This window comes from Amphibalanus amphitrite, unplaced genomic scaffold (genome assembly GCF_019059575.1).
Source record: "Amphibalanus amphitrite isolate SeventyFive unplaced genomic scaffold, NRLGWU_Aamphi_draft 000092F_arrow, whole genome shotgun sequence".
In the NCBI taxonomy this organism is placed as follows: Eukaryota; Metazoa; Arthropoda; class Thecostraca; order Balanomorpha; family Balanidae; genus Amphibalanus; species Amphibalanus amphitrite.
This window is the reverse complement of record NW_024881588.1, coordinates 128,039-147,136: the sequence shown is the minus strand read 5'-3', so window position 1 is coordinate 147,136 and position 19,098 is coordinate 128,039. Positions and strand designations below refer to the sequence as shown.

Sequence of the window (19,098 nt, the reverse complement as noted above, 5' to 3'; positions counted from 1 at the left end):
ATTTGGTATGTAGATAGAAGACGGTAGGTACTATCACATATATTCCGGTTTTTTCGAAACTCAAAAAACTTTTTGGATTTTTTGGCTAATATATCCAAAAAAATGCTTTTTTGATTTTTGGGGATCAAAACTCAAAAATTTCAAAAATCCGAGATAGCAGTTTTGTAGCCCTGTCAATTCTACACCTTTTATGTCTTGATCATTTTTCTGTATCTTCGAAGCTGTAGGCCTGACAGGTCTTCTCGCGAAGGTCTTTTTTCGGTCGAAAATGACAGAACATGACGTCACTCTGACGTCATTTGTGGCCAACCTATCACAGCCTCTGGAAAAATTTTTGGTCACAATGTGTAAAATTGATGCCCGGAGGGGTCCTGAAAGTTTGGTGGCGATATCTCCAGCCGTTTAGGAGATATCGACCGAAAAGGACAGGGGGGGCCGTTTCGGCCCCCCCCCCCTACGGGGCGCGGGTTAAAGGGACCATCCCACCTTAACATTAGTTTTGAGTTGAGATAGCCAAGTTTGCGGCCAGGCTCAGAAACCACCATTTATCCTGGTCGCAACCCCCGCAGGTTTATGGTGTTCAAGAAATTTCTTCCCTTTACTTGCAGGGTGGGACCAGCGTAGTCCCTATCTCTTAACCATTAGCGGTTTTTTGATGACGTCAGCAGTCATTTCAACGCCCGCCATTCCTTGAACCCGAGTTTTGCTGACCTTGAGCTCCCTTTTTTATCAACGTGAAATCCGTCGTCGGCGCTGAGAAAGCCTATTGCGTTTCATTTTAATTTGAATATTAGAAGATACCCACCACTGGAACTTGGACTGATATTATACCAAGGCCGAAGATGATCAAGCTGCCTGCTATATCTGGAGCTTGGTGTTCAACTTCAACATGGAATAAAAAACAAAATATCAAAGCAAACTGGATATGGTACTGCAAGTTAAAGTCCAAAGAAATTTGAAGAGCTGACAATTGACATTAATTCTTTTCCTGCAAGGTTTCCATATGGAGATCACACCATGAAGAAATATTTTTGATGTTAACAGTTGAAAGGGGATTGATCTTCCAGTTTTGACGAAAGACGCTGCTGACTGTCTGGAAAAGGATGTCGGCATGAGGTGCAATTGTGCTTGTGAAGTGGTTATAACTGGTCTTTTCACAGTATTAAATTAAATGTGCCATTGCAGCCAAGTGTGTTATCATGTAAGGTAAAATCAAAACTACAATGTTGGTTTTACGAGCATTGAGAAGGCTGGTAGGTAACACCTGCCTGTGCTCGTAAATCATGCTGCCAAAGTATTGTAAATTAATTTTATCATACACTTTTGTTGTCCAGAATGGTTGCACTATTGTTTGGTATCATATTATTCCATGTAAATATGGTAGTGTAAAGTCCGACCAACATGTTACCAGATTTGAAGCTGTTACGTTACCTAAGTACCTGTTTTTTACTGGCGTGGTGAATGTCACCTGGATTTTGTTTTGAGGTGCAGACCTTGTAACTCTGACTGCATGGGTTTGAAACTATTATCTATTCTGTTTTTACTGGCCTGGTGAATGGCGACTGATGTTCGTGGATGGCACTGAAACAAATTTTGAGTGTCATGTACAGTGTTTTAATACAATGCTGAGGGCTGAAAGTTGTCTTGTTTAGAGTGGTGAAAGTTCAGGATATGCCAGCCACCATGGTGGGTCAGAGTTAATGTGTTGCAGTCAGTTCGGCTTCGGCAAGCACATGGATGGGCATACGCATCAAGACCTGCTCTGCCATACTTTCAGCCAATTTTACCTAGGTAAGTCTTTTCTTTTTTTCTGCCAAAAGCTATGACATTGTGAATTTCAGTGCTGTGGCCTGTGTGTAGCTTTCAGGAAAGCAATTCTTAATAAAGCTCTGATAAAGTGCAAAATCAGCAATGCAGCCCTCTATTACATTTTCTACAACATCTTACTTGTTCCTTGCATGGAGAGAAAAATGCAATGTTATGAATTCGTTTATTCACATAATTTGACAAGCATGCAGTTACCTGCTACTATCACTGCACAAAACAGAGCAGAAAACATCAGTTGATCAAACACAAGACACAACAGAAGTTTACAACATGGGGCTGCCGAACCTGCTTCCTCCCACCACAGTTGATGCCATTTCCTAGCCTGGCTTGATGTGAGCACTGAATAGCTGCTTTGTCTAATTACAGCTCACTACCATTCAACTTAAACTACTATCTTTAAAGTAAGAGTGAGAGCGTTCAGTGTTCATAGCAGCTCGACAGACGACAGACAACAAACATCTTGACAAACCAACCAGTATTTGATTTGGCTAATGATTTATGTGCTTGTTGTATCATGGCCAAACTACTTTAACAGCAATAATCCCTGTTTCATCTTGATCTTGCTTTTATTTCCATTTGAACTCAGATCTTGAAACAATCATCTGAAGTGATATCATATACTGGCTTCTGTTTCTCTTGAAAGAAAGTTAAAACAACAATGATAAACTAAGGCAGGAGATGTGAGTTGTGGCAGTAGATTTTTGATTCAACATAAGTCAACCTTATATTGCTAGAGACCTCTGTGACAGACAAACAAATATTTATAGTTTTTTGATAGTTTGGATTCTTGGCTTGATTTAGCAGATCAGCTGTGAACCTTGACTTTGAAATCACATAAATGTCATGGTACCCGAACGAATCCTCGCATGACATTTCTTCGTAGCACAATTTTTCGTCCGCATTTCTTCGTCTACAAATCTTCGTCGGTGCATTTATTTGTCCCTCAATGCTTACTTTTGCATATAGGTATTTGCGTTGAAAAAGAAATGCGAGCCGATTTTCATATACCCTGATGCGAAACAAAGTAATGCGATACGAATAGGTAAATGCCCTGACGAAGATTTGCAGACGAAGAATTGTGATACGAAGAAATGCTATAAGAAGAATTGTCCTGGAATCCTTTATTGGCCATCATATATTGACCTTGATAAGATAAACGCATCATTCGCGCAATATTTGTCGCACTTTGATACTAAACTATTGCTTCCAAATGCCGACGTAAAGAAGACCTTCACGTGACGTCATAGAAACAGCGGAGTTCCCAAAAAGTAAACAAAAATAAAAGTCTTATTATCTCGAAAACGGGTGAATATTTTCCGGTAAAATTTGGTAGATGTTCATTTTCGCTCTTTGTGATTCACGCTACATCACTTTTATGCCAGTTCATTAACTTTTTTGAAGGTGGGAGGGTCCCTTTAATGATGCCTGTTTTTCTTTAGATAGTCGAGAAGTCGTCTTTAGATAGTTGCCGGATGGTTCTGATGAAAGGGGTTGAACTTAAATTACAATTCATTTTCATTTTCTATGTGGACTGCTTATTGATTGCCCCCTCTTTCGAAAAATGGAAGGATATGCGGTGACCTGGGTGTGCCGTAAATCCCCTTGACGACATTAAAGGCTGCTTCTCCTACTAACAGCATGCCAGCAATACAGTGACAATGGCCATATTTTACGTTTATTCAAGGCTTATGTCAACTCTATTACAACCTTTAGCTGTCCCAGAATCCCTGAACATGGCGTTGATAATGCCGGCCGCTCGGTTTATGATCGTTCGCCCTGTCTTCTCGGTCCTTTCGGTCTCTGGGACTGGGAGGAGTCTCTCTCGGGTGATGTCTTCTTCCCTGTCCAGTGGCGCTCGGGTTGTAATAGATTCGCCGGGCCGATCATGATCAGCCGGGACCGGTTTTTCCCAGCACAGGAGCCGCTGCGGTGTCAGCGGCGAGGGTTTGTCGGTGGCGGCACTGGTTCGTAACTGCTGTGGACGGGGAACACGGCTGTGGCTCGGCCAAATTTAGGTGGTGCTTGTCCCCTAGCTCATGATAGGTACTTGTCCCCTAGCTGTGCACAGACCAAATTGATAACGGTCCTGAAGGTATGAATGCCGGTTCAGTCATTGCCAACAGTCATCAGCACGGTTTCATTCGAACTCTTCTGGACCGAATGTGTCTGCGCTGTGAAGGCCAGCGCTGTCAAATGTCAGTGTCACTTGGTGACATGAGGCCTTCGTCAGTGGCATCTGTCAAAAGCTGCAGCAGGACAACGCTGCAAGGATCCAACGAGATCTCGCAAAAGCCATCTGCGCTCATTGCATATTTGCCACATAACAATGGAATTTCAACAATGGAATTTCATTAAATAGATTTACCTACAGGGTGTTTCACTAAAAGTGTCAAAAAGTAAAGGCTTATTAAAGATATATAAAATATGCAAAGCACGTGGTTGCGCACGTGGCTTTGTTGCAAATTTTTGGACATTTATGCTTAAGCCATTTAAGATATATTTTACACTCATACGGAGCGAGGGCAGGAGGCCAAAGTTACTAGTCGTTTTTTTTTTTCCTTATACAGAACAAGAAAAGGTTCTGTAAACACCGCAACAGGAGCGGTGGATTACACTTACATTTGGTGCTATCAGAAACAATGAAACCGTACGCTGACTTTTCAGGAAACGTTTCACTCTCTCACCTTGCTACGATCCAGATTATAAAAGTTTCAAATGGCTCCTTGAGAGGTTTAAAAGGGTTCCTTTGATGCCGGTTCCAGTCCAAAAAAAGGCGGGTCGCCCCCACCTCTCGGCGGAAATCGTTGAAAAGGTCAGGGTCTTTTTTAGGGCCTTTTAAGATAACAAGAAGCTTATTTCAGCATCAGAAATGGCCAAGCCCTTACAAGTTATCAAAAACAACCACTGTAACGGCTGTAGCCACCAAGGACTGGCTGGAACAGAAGTTCTCGGGCCGAATAATCAGCTGCCTCACCGCCCGCCCCTGGCCAGCGCGAAGCCCCGATCTGTCACCGCTTTACTTCTGGTTTTGGTCAGTAGCGTCAGTAGCTCTCGCAGAGCTGAGGAAGACTCAAGTCGCATCACTTCGGGAGCTGAAGAGCACAATGCAAGGCTTTGCCGACAGTCTGGATGCTGAAGATGAAAACGGGCTGTGAGGCACCTCCGGACACGTGCCGAAACGGTGCATCAAAAGAAGGGGCGGATATGTGGAATATGTTTGAGTGACGGTGATATCATTTTTATATATCCGAATGTCCAACAATCGCGGATGAAATTATGTGCAAATGTCCTTAGAAAACATTGTTATTATGTGCATTAGGACCTTTTACTTTTTGACACTTTTAGTGAAACACCCTATTAGGTAATAATAGTGTTACCATGACTTTATTTATTTAGTATAGTTTAATTTTTTACTTACCTGTCCTATTGACAGTTGTTGCTGCACAGATCGGTTTTTCATGGCCTTCGTCCATATGCTTATGTTTTCTATTTCATGTCATACTCTACAAAGTACAGACTAAAGAAACTTGTTCAAATGGAACTTGGGTGTACTTTCTCTAATATTTTCTTTGGGCCTGGCACTTCGGTTGGTTGTGTGACCTTTATACCGTGCAGAGTGCTGCCAAGTGGAACGAACTGGGATCAAATAGATGTCGATTAGTGTCTCATTCTGTCCACGTGTCGGGTTGTGTGGCATACCTTCAAAACTCATTGCAGGGGCCATTTTGTGGTGTTCTCGCTTCCACGTAACTCATGTCACTCTGAGACCAGACTCCAGTCCAGTTTGGTCTGCAGGTCAGCCCGGTCTCTAAGGACCAATGGTCTCTGAGGGCCAATGTATGACGCCTTTTGTGCCGTCCCAGGCCCCTGTGTAACGCTCGCTGTGTGTTCTCTGTCATCAGGGTAAGGCGGGGCTGGCCTCTGAGCTCACGGAGCCCACGCGCTCCGACCCCGACTCGGCCTGGCGCGCCCTGAACCTCACTCTGATGAGGGACAACGAGACCGAAGTCGAGTGGTGGGAGGTAGGTGCACACGATCGACCCAGAACGTAAACGCGCACTCGCATTAGTGGTGGTGCCATGCTGTATATACTGTTACAATATACACAGCAGACGAATGGATCTTACAAGCTCCAGACCAATTTTCTGGTGGTAGGTCTGCGGTCTCACGGCCGCGCTAATTTACCGTGTCACGACCGTTGCTATGTTTAGACTAGAGGAAAATCGGTGTCGCCGCTTGCGCTTATCTCTAGGAGATCGAATGCTGTCAGCGGGAGTGATCGCGCCACGCCCATGACAGACGCCTGGTGATTGCGTAGGCGATTTTGGCACGTATCTTACCTTACTGGAGGTGAAATGTCCTTTTCCGTCACGACCGTTTTCCTTATTATTAAAGGGTTAGAACTCCCACAGCCAGCGATGCCTTTAGTGATAATTATTTCTGGACAAGATTAAATTAAGAAGTAGAATGCCACCCATGTGACATTTCAATCGGCAGTGTAACTACCTTGGCCTGGTGCTGCATGTTATGCAGCTTATATATTATAAATATATACGAGTGTATATTTATTATTATAAACGCGCGCGCGCGTGCGCGTGTGCCTTGACTCCTGACCACCCGTGGTTCGTACCACCGTTCTACTGTTCTCTGACCAAGGCGTTCTCTGTATGTGTGCAGGTCCAGGAGGACTGCAGGGACAACCTGTACCGGTGGCTGCCCTATGCCACCTGCAGTCTTCTGGTGATGGTCAGCTTCAGTCAGCGCTCGTTTCCCAGCACGCTGACCTACATCACCGGAGCGGGGTAGGTCACGGGTCATGACGTCATCATCGGTAGGTCACCGGAGCGGGGTAGGTCACGCAGCATGACGTCATCATCGGTAGGTCCTGGGGCAGGGTAGGTCACGGGTCATAACGTCATCATCGGTAGGTCACGGGTGTATCACCGGAATAGGGTAGGTCAGGGCCATACGACGTCATACGTCACCAAGTCACTGGTTATGACAACACCCGCGTAGTACCTCACCGTAGCAGACCAGTCGCGTACGGGGTCCGCCGACCGCGCGATATGAAGTAGAAGAGCATGCTAAGTCACGGAAGTCACCCGTAGATCAGAATGCTGGTTGAAGGAAAGATGCAGCCTGTGATACCTCCGATACGGCCATGGTTTTGGCAAGTGCTGGGCATATATCGTAGATCAGACGGACAGGGACCCTGCAAAGTCAATATTCATTGGTATGAATCAGAGGTGAGTTATACATGAGACGAACGTAGACCAGAGAGTCATGTAGTACGACCTTGCGTGGTCTGTGTCCGGCCCGGAGAATGGGGAGCTGGGTGATCGCGGACGCCGGTCAGGTTGTACCGGACGGTGCTGCACTACTCCGAGTGGGACCGTGAAATTCCAATGAGCCACGCTGAGGTAACGATGGGCTACGAGACAAGTGCCGGTGGGTGAGAATGTTTTACACTTCCTTTGGAAGAGGGTGGGACCAATGGCTGGGTCAGCGGGAGGCGGCTGGACAGTGGACATTTTGTTGCTAGTAAAAGCCCGTGGTAACTCAACGACAATGGAATATTCATGGAAAGGAAGGCCCAGTGTGAACAGAACAGAATACCCACACAAGTTCAGCTTGCCAAGAACTTTTTTTGGCGCAGCGTGACTACCACGTCAACACTATGGTGGTAACACTAACTATGTACACAAGTGCAATTGCACAAGCTGGTGACACTGCATGTAACACTTTGATGGTGGCATGATTGCGCTAGCTCAGCGCGCGCGCGCGCGCGCGCGAGAGAGAGAGAGAGAGAGAGAGAGAGAGAGAGAGAGAGAGAGAGAGAGAGAGAGAGGGCAAGTTAACGACGCTTCACCTCTCCCTCTCCCAGCTGACAGCTCTGTCAGACAGCGTCCCCCCCCGTCATCCTGCCACTGTCAGGTCCTGTCGTGACAGCCGCACGACTGCACCCCTACCCCTACCCCTTACCCCCTACCCCTTACCCCTACCCCTTACCCCTACCCACTCCACCCCCTGCTGCCTCTGACAGGCCGAAGAACTGCCGATTTATTCAACCATTAGGATATGCTCCGTGTTTGTATGATATCGTCATTCCGTTATGCCGTTGAGATAAGAAAATTGGAAATGTCATAAATATTTGAGAACTAGATAAGAAAAATTGAAATGTAATAAGTGTTTGAATACCAGGGGCATTCCACGATAGATCGACCAAAATTTTATCAGATTTACACCCGACCATTTTTGATTTTGATGAAATCTTGTCTACAGGGTTCTCTTATGCCCTGAAGTCAATGGTGACAACGCCAGACCCCTACGGTCAGCGGTTTAGGAGATATAGCCCCGGGCATTTTGACGAGGTCACTCTGCAGAGTGATTTTTGAAGTGCTATATCTCCTAAAGGAATGAAGGAAATGCATTAAACCTTTGCATCGTTGTGATCGTGGTGAAATGGGCAATTAATTGGCCATCTCGGATTTTCAAAAAAATGATTTTGATTTTTAGCTGTGACGTCATCAATTTTTAAACTTTCTGGCTACCCCCCTAGTACATTAAAATTTGCCATTATTTTTGCTCAGAAATAAAGTTCCGTCAATTTCCTTTCGACTGGGAAAAAACAAAAATGGTAATCTTTCTACAAATATTTTATTTTATTTTTTGAAAATCGCACTACAAACTCTGATTTACAGAATCGGGTTATTAAGCAATATAAGACACATCTGCGAGGACCAGTTACTTCCAAAAAGAGGTTATCTGGGTTTCGGCATATATGTAGGGAAATACAGAATGTTAACCCTCGCCGGACCTATTAGTTTTCTACATACGCCCCGGCCGAGGGGGGTGGGGCGGGTACGACCCCCCTCGCCGTTTCGCCCCTGGTGGAGCTAGCGCGTCGCGGAAAAAACGAGCGTGTGCGCCGTTACGAGACGCAGAGATTGGTACCCGATTTTAAGGTCCTAGGTCAACCGGTGACCTCTGAGGTCAGGTCAAGTGCCCAAAGGTACGGTTCAGTTTTTGGTGAATAACTTCGCGGAAAATGGCCGCAGAGCCGCGATTTTGGCAGCATCGTGTTCGCCTCGCTCAGGCGCGTCAAATGATATACTTTTTGTTCGGGTCAGGTCAACTTGGGGTGTTGACCTCAGGTCAAGGTCAGGTCAGCACCCTAAGGTCACGAAGTTGGTCTAAAGGGGTCATGTCGCATATCATTCGATTCGGCAGGTCTTCCTGAGTCCATTGGTGGCTTTCCCGGCTCGCTAGCTCAATTTGATCAAGAGTTATTGACGAAAAACTAATATGACCTTGATGACGTCATAAATGACGTCACGAAAGGTCAACATTGCAAAAGTGACGCATCTAACCTTGCAAGGAGTGCATCAAATCACGATTCTGTGTGCTTGAGATAGTTGGAGATCGTTTCCGGCGCCAGAATAGCAGTTTGGATTTTTCCCCATTGACTTATATTTCGTGACCTCACCTAATGGTGAGGTCACGAAAATGACCTGACCTCATATGACCTTTAGGAAAAATCCGAGATATACAAGTTGTGAGACTCATAATGGATACTAGATCCTGCAAGTTTCATTTCCCTGTGACGTCTCCTCTGGCAGTGAGGGCGTTGCGAAGTTGCGACATCTGAAGACCGTGCAGAGGTTCACTTATGACGTCATAGGTCAGTGACCTGACCTGACCCAAAAATGCGGTTGGTGTCAAAAGATGCGGCTTGGATCAAAGGTCAGGTATGCCAAGTTTCAGCTCTCTACCGCCGGCGTGTTCGGAGCTATCGCGAAAAAACCCTATGGGGGGGGGGGGGGGCGGCACCCGCCCCCTCCCCTCGGCCGGCGAGGGTTAAATTAAAATATCTTACGCTTTGTTCCAGTTGCGAAAAATATTCAAGAAAATATTATTTAGGTGTTTCATAAATCCAGTCCTTCCACTGTCCGTGCCAGCTGCACCTATTTGTCGTTTCAGAGCAAATGTATGCAAATTTCATATTACAGAGTTGTTTTCAAAAAATAAAATAAAATATTTGTAGAAAGATTACCATTTTTATTTTTTGACAGTCAAAAGAACATTGACCGATCTATATTTCTGAGCAAAAATAATGACAAATTTTAATGTACTAGGGGGGTAGCCAGAAAATTTAAAAATTGATGACGTCACAGCTAAAAATCAAAATAACTTTTTTGGAAATCCGAGATAGCCAATAAATTGCTCATTTCACCGCCATCACAACGATGTACAGGTTTAATCCATTTCCTTCATTACTTTAGGAGATATAGCACCTCAAAAATCACTCTGCAGAGTGACCTCGTCAAAATGCCCGGGGCTATATCTCCTAAACCGCTGACCGTAGGGGCCTGGCGTTGTCACCATTGACTTCAGGGCATAGGAGAACCCTATAGACAAGATTTCATCAAAATCAAAAATGGTCGGGTGTTAGGCCTTGGTCGATCTATCGTGGAATGCCCCACCAGTATCTTGGTGAGAGGTGAGCGGGAAATATGGCGATGACTCCTGATCTGACGTGACTAGGCTTTAAGTATGATTTATAGCCCACTATACACGGTTGCACAACACTGAACTAAATTGATGTAGCAATCAAATTTAATTACTTGTGCGGATCATGTGGTAGAGTTACCCCAGGCAAACGTGTTTTGCAAGCTATTATCGATTGTTCCTGTTCGGTGATGACTAGCTCATGTTACTTCGTTCCGCTTTTGAGCGCGGTCATTTACCTTTCCATATTTGTTTGAAGACCAGCTGTTAAGTTGGGCCTATCGTATTGCCGTAAAAACTGCGCTTCAAATAGCTGGGTTGATATGCGTGTCCCTAGACGAAATTGTACGGAAACTCTACGTCAATTTTCGAAATGGCTTGATAGTGAACTGTTGTTAAAGAATTTGCCTATCAAATATGAGATTTCCCGTTTATAGATTTACACAATTATCGAGGAAAAGATCATTCGAAATTTAAACCATTGCATGTCCCTTCTTTTGTTGGGGAAATTTCTGGAGCCGGTTATTGTCTGTACGACTGGCCCACGAAAACAGGATCTCTTGCAATCGGCTGTCGTGATACGGTACTTACCGGTAACAGCGGGCCGAATTAAGAAACGGCGCTCCCCGTGCCGCTGATGAACGGATCCTGCTGATCAGGGATGCGGAGCCGGAGCCGGAGCCGGAGCCGGAGCCGCCGGAGCCGGCATATTTTGCCCGGAGCCGGAGCCGGAGCCGGAGCCGTGAAACAATATAGCCCGGAGCCGGAGCCGGAGCCGGAGCCGTCAAAAAAGGGGGCGACTCCGGTTCCTTTTCTTAAGAGGAAACAATTATTTACCTAATTCGGTTTGACAGTACAAGGCGTAAAACAATGTGGTATTCAAAATAGCCTTGTTATACAAATACAGAAGCAACGTGTACCAATCCCATCGCCTTTTTTCTTCCACCCGTATTTAATTGATCGCCTAGGGGATGTACTGAGTAGAAGCCGGAGTCGGAGCCGCCGGAGCCGGAGCCACCGGAGCCGGATCATTTTACTCGGAGCCGGAGCCGGAGCCGGAGCCGCCATGACATTTCACCCGGAGCCGGAGCCGGAGCCGGAGCCGATTTTTTCTCCGGAGCCGGAGCCGGAGCCGGAGCCGTCTGAAATTTCCACGGCTCCGCATCCCTGCTGCTGATGATGCTCTGAGTGTAAACGAACTTTTAGTTAGTTTCTTCTTTTGCTCTTCAGGGATCGCTTTTAATTCATATAGCCACTTTAACCAAAACTGATTTGATGTTAGGACCCCTTTTTGGAAATGTTAGCGATTAGAGAAGCTCTCACTAGACAACAGTTTCATCGGGTATGTACATTTTGAATCTGGCTAACCAGTAACCGCTACTAAGAAATACAATTCCGTTTTCAAAAGCTAACCAAAGCTCATCACCTCCTGGCGTTTGTTGGTGGGTCTTTAGCCAGTGGCCATTCCCGTCTGGTCAAATGACCTGGGGTCGCATAGCCCGGGGCTATTTCCTTCCGGTCCTATAGTGCGGAGCGTCTCCTGACCGGTCAGCTGTTTGATGAGCCAGCTGTTCATCTGCAGTGTCAGCGCGCCGCGTCTCTGACGTCACATATGCCGTCCGACGCACGTCACGAACGGTTCGCGACGGCCACGTGACGAGGTGACCCGGCCGTGACGCGCGAGGTGACCTGACCGTGACAGGCGCTGTCGGCTAGTCGTGACGCACGCCGTTAACCGCGCCTTGGCCGTTACGTAAAGGATGGTCCTAGCGACGGCCAAAGGGTGACCGGAGGCGCGACGCCTGCTGACAGTTCGAACACCAGGCATGTTTACCCCTAGCAGTGTTGCATGGCTAGTGTCAAATCCCCGCGGGTGCGCACGAAGGTTATGGCTGCAGCCGGTCTGTCGGGTCGACCCCGCTTTGGTCGACCCCAGGTCGCTTAGAGCGGCGAGACTGACTCTTCAACTCGTCCCACATCTAACGGGATGAACCGGATATCGGCGGAGCTCTGCAGCTTTCGCATCTTATATCCTTTATGGTGCGGCCGGCTATCCCCGGTAAAAGGCGAGAAGAGTCATTCATTTTCCGCCCGGTCGACCGTCTCACGTGAAAAACCCAGCGTGGGTGGCCGTAACACGCGATGGCCGGGGTATTCATATTAATATTCATATAAGTATTTGCAACTTACCGATTAACTCGGGGGTTTTCAAGCTTCATACAGATGTGAGGTCAGCAATCATACGTGCTTAATTTCACATGGGTCTTAGCAAAAACGGCGAAAACACTAGCAAGTGTCTCCGGCTCAATCATGCGCCGTACTTTAGGACGAGCTACAGAGCGTGGTGCTTTATGAGCTCGCTGTAGCTTTAAGCCAGCCGAGGACCCCCAGCAGCTCCGACACGTGATTGGTACTGCTTTGATGGAAAAGGAATACACAATGGGACGCTTGCAAGGAAATTCGTAACATACAGGAATACGCAATGGGACGCTTACAAGGAAATTCGTCAGTGTGCACGATTCCTGAGCGGATATCCAAAGCGGCTGTATTTGACATAGTAGTTCGTTACATGCATCAGTCATCAGACAATATTCCCATATGAAAATGTGGGCATCAGGTGGGCTTGCGGTAAAAACCAGCCATTGTGTCATAGGACTCAGTGCTCTGCAACATGCATTGCAGTGCACTGCAATATGCGCGTTGTCAATTAGTGAAGAATATATGCGGGATGCTTCCGAAATGATATCAGTCGGTTGTTGGTGGACGCTGACTCATATGAGCGCTGATAGGTATGTTAACCCGCGCCCCACTGGGGGGGGGGGGGGGGCTATTCATAGCCCCTCCTCCCGTTTTCTGCAATAACTTCTAAACCGCTTGACGTACGTATCGCCGCCAAACTTTCAGTACCTTCGGCTGCATCAATTTGACACCTTGTTTCAAAATTTGAACTTCGTATCTATCTTAGGTTGGCCGGAAATGACGTCAGAGTGACGTCATGTTGGGCCGATTTCGACGCAAAACATTGAACCACGGGAATCGCTCCCAACAGTTCAGTCTTTGAGCTAGATCAAAGTTCTTTGCACGAGAGGACTCGGAGTGGACTGAGCTATCAAACTGCTATCTCGAATTTTCAAAATTTTGAAAACTTCCGAAAATGATATATATATTTAAGTTCAAAATTTTTATTTTTATCTTTTTCAAAAACTTTTTGATTTTTCGAAAAAAAAACGGAATATTTATGATAGAACACATGCTTAGAACTTACTCTAGCGTGTTTTAGCCAAATATCTTCAAAAATGGCCAAATTATACGCGTTACAGCAAAAATTTCACAATTTTATTTTTTTCAAATCAATTTTTCTGTACGAATTGACATCGTACACCAATATAAATAGCACCATCGTGCTCCTGAGCTCAAACTGCATCCGATAGTCATGTTTTTTGTTGAAAATTTTCAACTATGAAATTTTACCTTTTTTGACCTGAAAGTGACCTGACCTCAGCTATATTCAGATGAAAATGGCCTCAAATGACACAGGCGACACCGAATTCGAAATCTATGGCCCAAATGGACCATAAAACATGTGTCACGTGACCGATTTATGACATAAGATTTCCGTGACCTAGGATGATCTGACCCTGACCTGAAAATCAAAGTACCTACAAGTTCCGTACCCTCAGGGTATCTAAAGCATCTGTTAACGAGTGTGTAAACCAAAAATCAGCCTGATCTGACTTGTAAGACGGCAGCCAGAGCCCCCCTCCCCCCCCCCCCAGTGGGGCGTGTTATACACAGACACCAGTGGGGCGCGGGTTAACTTTTCCCGTAAATCGTATAGTATCGCGCCGTATCTGTATTATATATCGCATCGTGACTGTGAGTCTGGATACGAATAATGGTTTAGTTACGGAATTTCTGAATTTTTGCACTAAACAGGGGCTGTAGATTTATCATTTATCTCGGTATATCATGCACGATATATGATACACACTTCTTATCAGTTCCAACGGTGCCGATTGAGGAAAACAATTCACTTTGATACATCAACGTTATACGTCTTGTGCAATGTCTCGGTGACCCCATCGTACCCATGTTCTAAATTTGGCATCAGTGAGTACGTGTTTTATGTCACATGTCGGCTAAAAATAGAGACGTCCTTTGCTGGGCACGCGGCACGGATGTGTTTTGATTTGGTAGCTGCTGCACTTCATCTTTGTAATGATACTCTGAACCAGATTCTGACTTCCAGTTCTTAAACGCTGACTTGTAAATAAGCTGAATGTTTTCTAGACGTTGATGGCACCTGTATAGATGCCAGAATGCAACGACCGGATCAATCATATACACTCTGACGGGGTCATTAGGTACATGACGCTCGACTATATGGCCGGCATACCCTCGCAACAGGGTTTGCCGCATGAGTGACCTAGCAGCTGCTTTTGAATTGTAAACCAGCCTATAAATAGCTCCCGGCACTCCCTCTGTTTATATTCGCTTCACATATATCCACTCGAAGGGCTATTTTTATCCGCCTGAAATCCATGAATGTCTGGCAGTTGTATCCATGTTGCAATCACGGACGCGCGATGGCAGATGCAGGATGGTTTATCAGATGGGCCACACCTGTTTTGTCCGGTCGGAGCGCTCCAGACATCCGTACCCCTACCCCCGACCGGTTCAGACATAGATAGGTAAGCCTGCTCAGGGCTCAGTGTAGCGCCTCGCTCATCTCCATTCGCTCCGCCGTGCCGTGAGCGTCGCTCTCATGTGACGTCGCTCTCATGTATGACGTCGCTCTCATGGGTGACGTCATGGCGCGTGCCAGCTAAGCGGTTCGTCACGCGTCATCAGTAAGTGACGCCCGTTAGATGACGCGCCGAGTATCCGGTGACGCCGGGGTCTCTGATGACGTCTGCCGGCGCGGCGTGTGCGAGGGGCCGGGCGGTACGGCGGGGTCCGCGGCGGCCGTCTCCGCTTACAGGAAGGGGCTCCGGCTCTCAATGCGCCCGGATACGATGGCGTTGTCTGCGGCGTGACGTGGCCAGGAGGAACTTGAGCACGGAATTTCACACCTTCGAGCCACACCTTTCTTTGGCGGATGGGAGAGGTTGAATGACAGTTCACAAAAGTTATACACTGCCGGCATGGATAGCGTCGTTACACGAACATAACAACAGTGAAAAACGTATTCTACACAGCGTCTGAGATATATATGTTTTATTAAGCATGCATTTTGCACAGCAAGCTGTAACCAGCCGCCCAAACTACATGTTCATTCTCTCAGCGTGTTCTTAGTTTGATGATTTTGCGCTCGTCCGGTTGTTTATGAAAGTCGAGTATACCAAAGGTGGATATGCCAAAGGGTAGATTCGAACAGGATTCCGCTGATGGGACTGTTCTGACTACCGACTACCGGCGTTCACGACCATCTGTGTCTAGTGAGCCGGACTTCTCAGAGCCTGGTTCACACCGAGCCATGCCGTCATATCGCCGGTGATATGTCTCATATCAAAAAACGCAGATAGATCATCGGTCTCGCCGATACTCACATGCGATCCTCTCCCCGATGTCCCTAATTCTTACTCCACTTTCTTCCGAAAACGCCTTTTTATGTTTCTTTCCCCTTTCAGTATTTACATACGTGTATGTTGATTGTGTACTGCATGAGACGAAGCGTGATAATTTACCTGCAGATGAGTGAGTCTTGTTACGCTAACCTCGCCCACCGTCATAACCGCTGACCGGTCTCTCTTCTGTGCCCGCAGCATCATCGGTTCATACACCACCTTCGTGCTGGTCATCGGCCGCCTGTGCCGGACCCCGTTCGTTGACATCTCCTACCATATAATGTTCGACGAACTGCCCTACGTGGATCGAATACTGCAGGTTAGTTTATAGTTGCAGTGTCTACGGGGCTAGGATTCATGGACTGAATTCTGCAAGTCAGCAAGGTCATTCGCTCATCCCCCTCCCGCCCTACCCATCCGGGCCAACCTGTGCCCGGCCTCCCAGCATATGTACATATGCTGTCGGGCCGGGCCGCCGCGCCTGCCTGTCACACGGATCATGTGCCAGCATGGTGGGCGGCTCGCTTGACGGGTCGGTGGTCAGGGGTAGCCTCACCGAGGTGCGAGGTGGCGGGGGCAGAGGCCGGGGCGGAAACAGTCGTTCCTGCTTATGAATCTAGGTTGGATGCAAATCGTGCATGGAAGGATAAGTGTGGCCGTATAGTACGCATGTTTTGCAGCTTTTATAGTGTCTGTTTTTTTTTTGTTTTTTTTTTTAGAAACGGAGTACGATGTAATGACACCGATAGGAGCTGAAAGTTAAAGATGGGTCCATATGCTGTGGATATAAAGCTGTGGGTATGTGACATGTGTGATGTTGCCTGAGTGATATGTGAAATAGAAATGTGTTCATAAAAAGGTCATACGTCACGGGCCGAGTTCGAATTCCGCTCGTGCACCGTAGCCTGACGAGGATTGCAATTTACATTTGTCTTTTCCTGTGTCGTTGCTTTAATGTCCGAATGCACTTTTATAGATACCTTTGTTCTTGATAACCATAAAAGCAGCAACAGTTGCCCAATGACGGATACAGTCTGTTATTTGTTGTCCTCGTCTATTGTCTTCGGCGAATTAGCATAAAGCGGGGTGCGCTTGAGCATAAAAGTAGTGAAGTCTGCTTCCATGCATCTTTGATGTTTGTCTTGAGAGCTTTTTTTGTGAAATTTTCAGCATAATTTTTCGCACTTGAAAGATAAATATCAGAATCTTGTGGTGAGAGCGAAGTTGACAGCTGATCTTTTTTCTTTCTTTCTTTTTTTTTTGCTGTAAAATGTCGCGACTGATTTGGGAGGTCACAAACGCTCCTAGAATAACAGCTTGTCTTCTGTGCGCATGCCTCTGTTCTCTTTCGTCACATGCACGCTCTTTGTGATTTTCAGATATGCGAGGATATATACTTAGTACGAGAAAGAGGCAACTTGGCACTGGAAGAGGAACTATTCGCGAAGTTAATATTCCTCTACCGGTCGCCTGAGATGATGATAAAGTACACAGAACCTCCGAGAGAAGATAGTCATAGCCAATAAACTGTCATCGTTCGACTGGTGTAAACTACAAACAGTGCTGGTGACATGACACTTCCTTGCGATAGTCCTGTTTCTGTTTTGGCTCAGGATGACTGGTGTGGAGGATAATGATTGGAAAGTGAACCACTAGCCGCGGCTCTGTGCTCGCATAGGGGCAGTCTGTCAACCCTGGTGCACTGCTCGAATCGGAATGACCTGCCAAAGAGTGCTCTGTCCCGCTAGAGTTGGTCATGTTTGAGTGGTGTGCCAACCTCGGTGCTCTGCTCGCACTGCGGCGATCTACCAGCCGAAGCGTTCTGCTCGAATTGAAGCTTTCTGCCAACGGTTGCGCTCGTTTCGACGTGTGGCGAGTGGAAACGGCCCGAAGGCCGGACGACTAGGACGAGCCGACCCCGAGCGCGCCTGTCAGGCCGGTGTGGGCGTGGGCGCTCCCCGGGCGTTGGCAGGTGGGCCGCCGGCTACCGACGGGCGCCTGACTGTTTTACTTGCCAGCCTTACTTGTGGACCGTTTTTGAGGAGTCTGTACGTTTTGAACGATCCTGCTGAAAATGGTAAAGAAGCAGAGGTGAGTTCTAGTGGATGTGTATATCGTTGAACGGAAAGTGTAGGACGTAGGTGTACTTTATATTGTAATCGGGGCTGGTACGACAGGTTCGTTCGCATGACTGTTTACATAGCTGAACGAAGAGCTTTTTGAACCTATTTATGCGCAGGTGTGAGACAGTGTCCTAAGTAAACCTGGTAGAAGTAATAATCTGATCGTAAGTGGTTGAATTGTAATGACGACATGTTTGCTAAAAACTATCAATCTTGTCGGTGTGGTCGGTCCAGCGCCAATAATGAATCCACGGCGGTTTTATGTTGTCTTTCATTGAATTCCTGCGTTTCGCTGCATTGTCTGAGTTGCTGATTTATGCTCAGCTGTTGTCGAGTGTCGAATGCTACAGGTCGCTCGAGAGGTCGTTTGATACGATTTTGATGTGCCTACTGATGTGCTGGTCGGCGGCTGGTGACTGCCAAACTGTGCTGGTGCCACTGCGGACGGCAGACTGTCTTTAGCCGTGCTACAACACCTCTCCCTCGTCCGCGGCTGCTGTGTGTAGCTGGGCCGTCCGACTTGTGCCACCTGCGCGGGTTTATCGCGCCTCTGACGGCCACCGCCGCGCACACTGCGTCTCTGGCGGTCCCGTGACGGCACCTCGGCTCCATATTCCGCGGTGGGCTCGTCGTGAGCTCGAGCGCACGTGCGCGCGGCGTGTCGAACCCCTGTCGCCGCGGCCCGGAGTGGGGCCGATTGCAGTTCGTTGCTCCGTACGCACCGGTACGTACGGCTGTCAGTGCGGCGCGTGTCTCAGCGGTGGTGCGAGGTTTCTGCGAACTCACCGCTCCTGTGCGACCTGATGTGGGCGCGACCTGTGTCAGCGCCGTGTGCAGCTCCATCAAATACAAGGAGATGTTTGAGCGTGAGTGTTTGAAGCATTGAATTCGAGTAAAACAGCCTGCAACATTTTTTTTAATTTCTGGGGGCTTATTTCTCACAGCTGGTAATTGGCATCATTTGAGCTAGTTTCGCGTAATGTATAAGTGCATATCGTAAAAAAAATGAATTGCTGGGTCTCAAGTAGGTACACATCTGACACCAATCATCTTTTTACTCACCAGGCTCCGAA

The 19,098-nt window shown here is 47.1% G+C and overlaps 1 protein-coding gene across 1 annotated transcript in view; it reads left to right on the top strand.

Moving 5' to 3' along the window:
• The window catches only part of LOC122380130 (piezo-type mechanosensitive ion channel component-like), a 101,543-nt gene extending 82,653 nt beyond the window's left edge, over positions 1–18,890 (top strand). The window contains exons 45-48 of the mRNA XM_043362970.1: positions 5,730–5,849; positions 6,505–6,629; positions 16,101–16,221; positions 17,282–18,890. Of these exons, the coding sequence (XP_043218905.1) occupies positions 5,730–5,849; positions 6,505–6,629; positions 16,101–16,221; positions 17,282–17,428 (513 nt within the window). The 3' untranslated portion in view covers positions 17,429–18,890. The remainder of the gene's footprint in view (positions 1–5,729; positions 5,850–6,504; positions 6,630–16,100; positions 16,222–17,281) is intronic.
• The last annotated feature ends 208 nt before the right edge of the window (positions 18,891–19,098 follow it).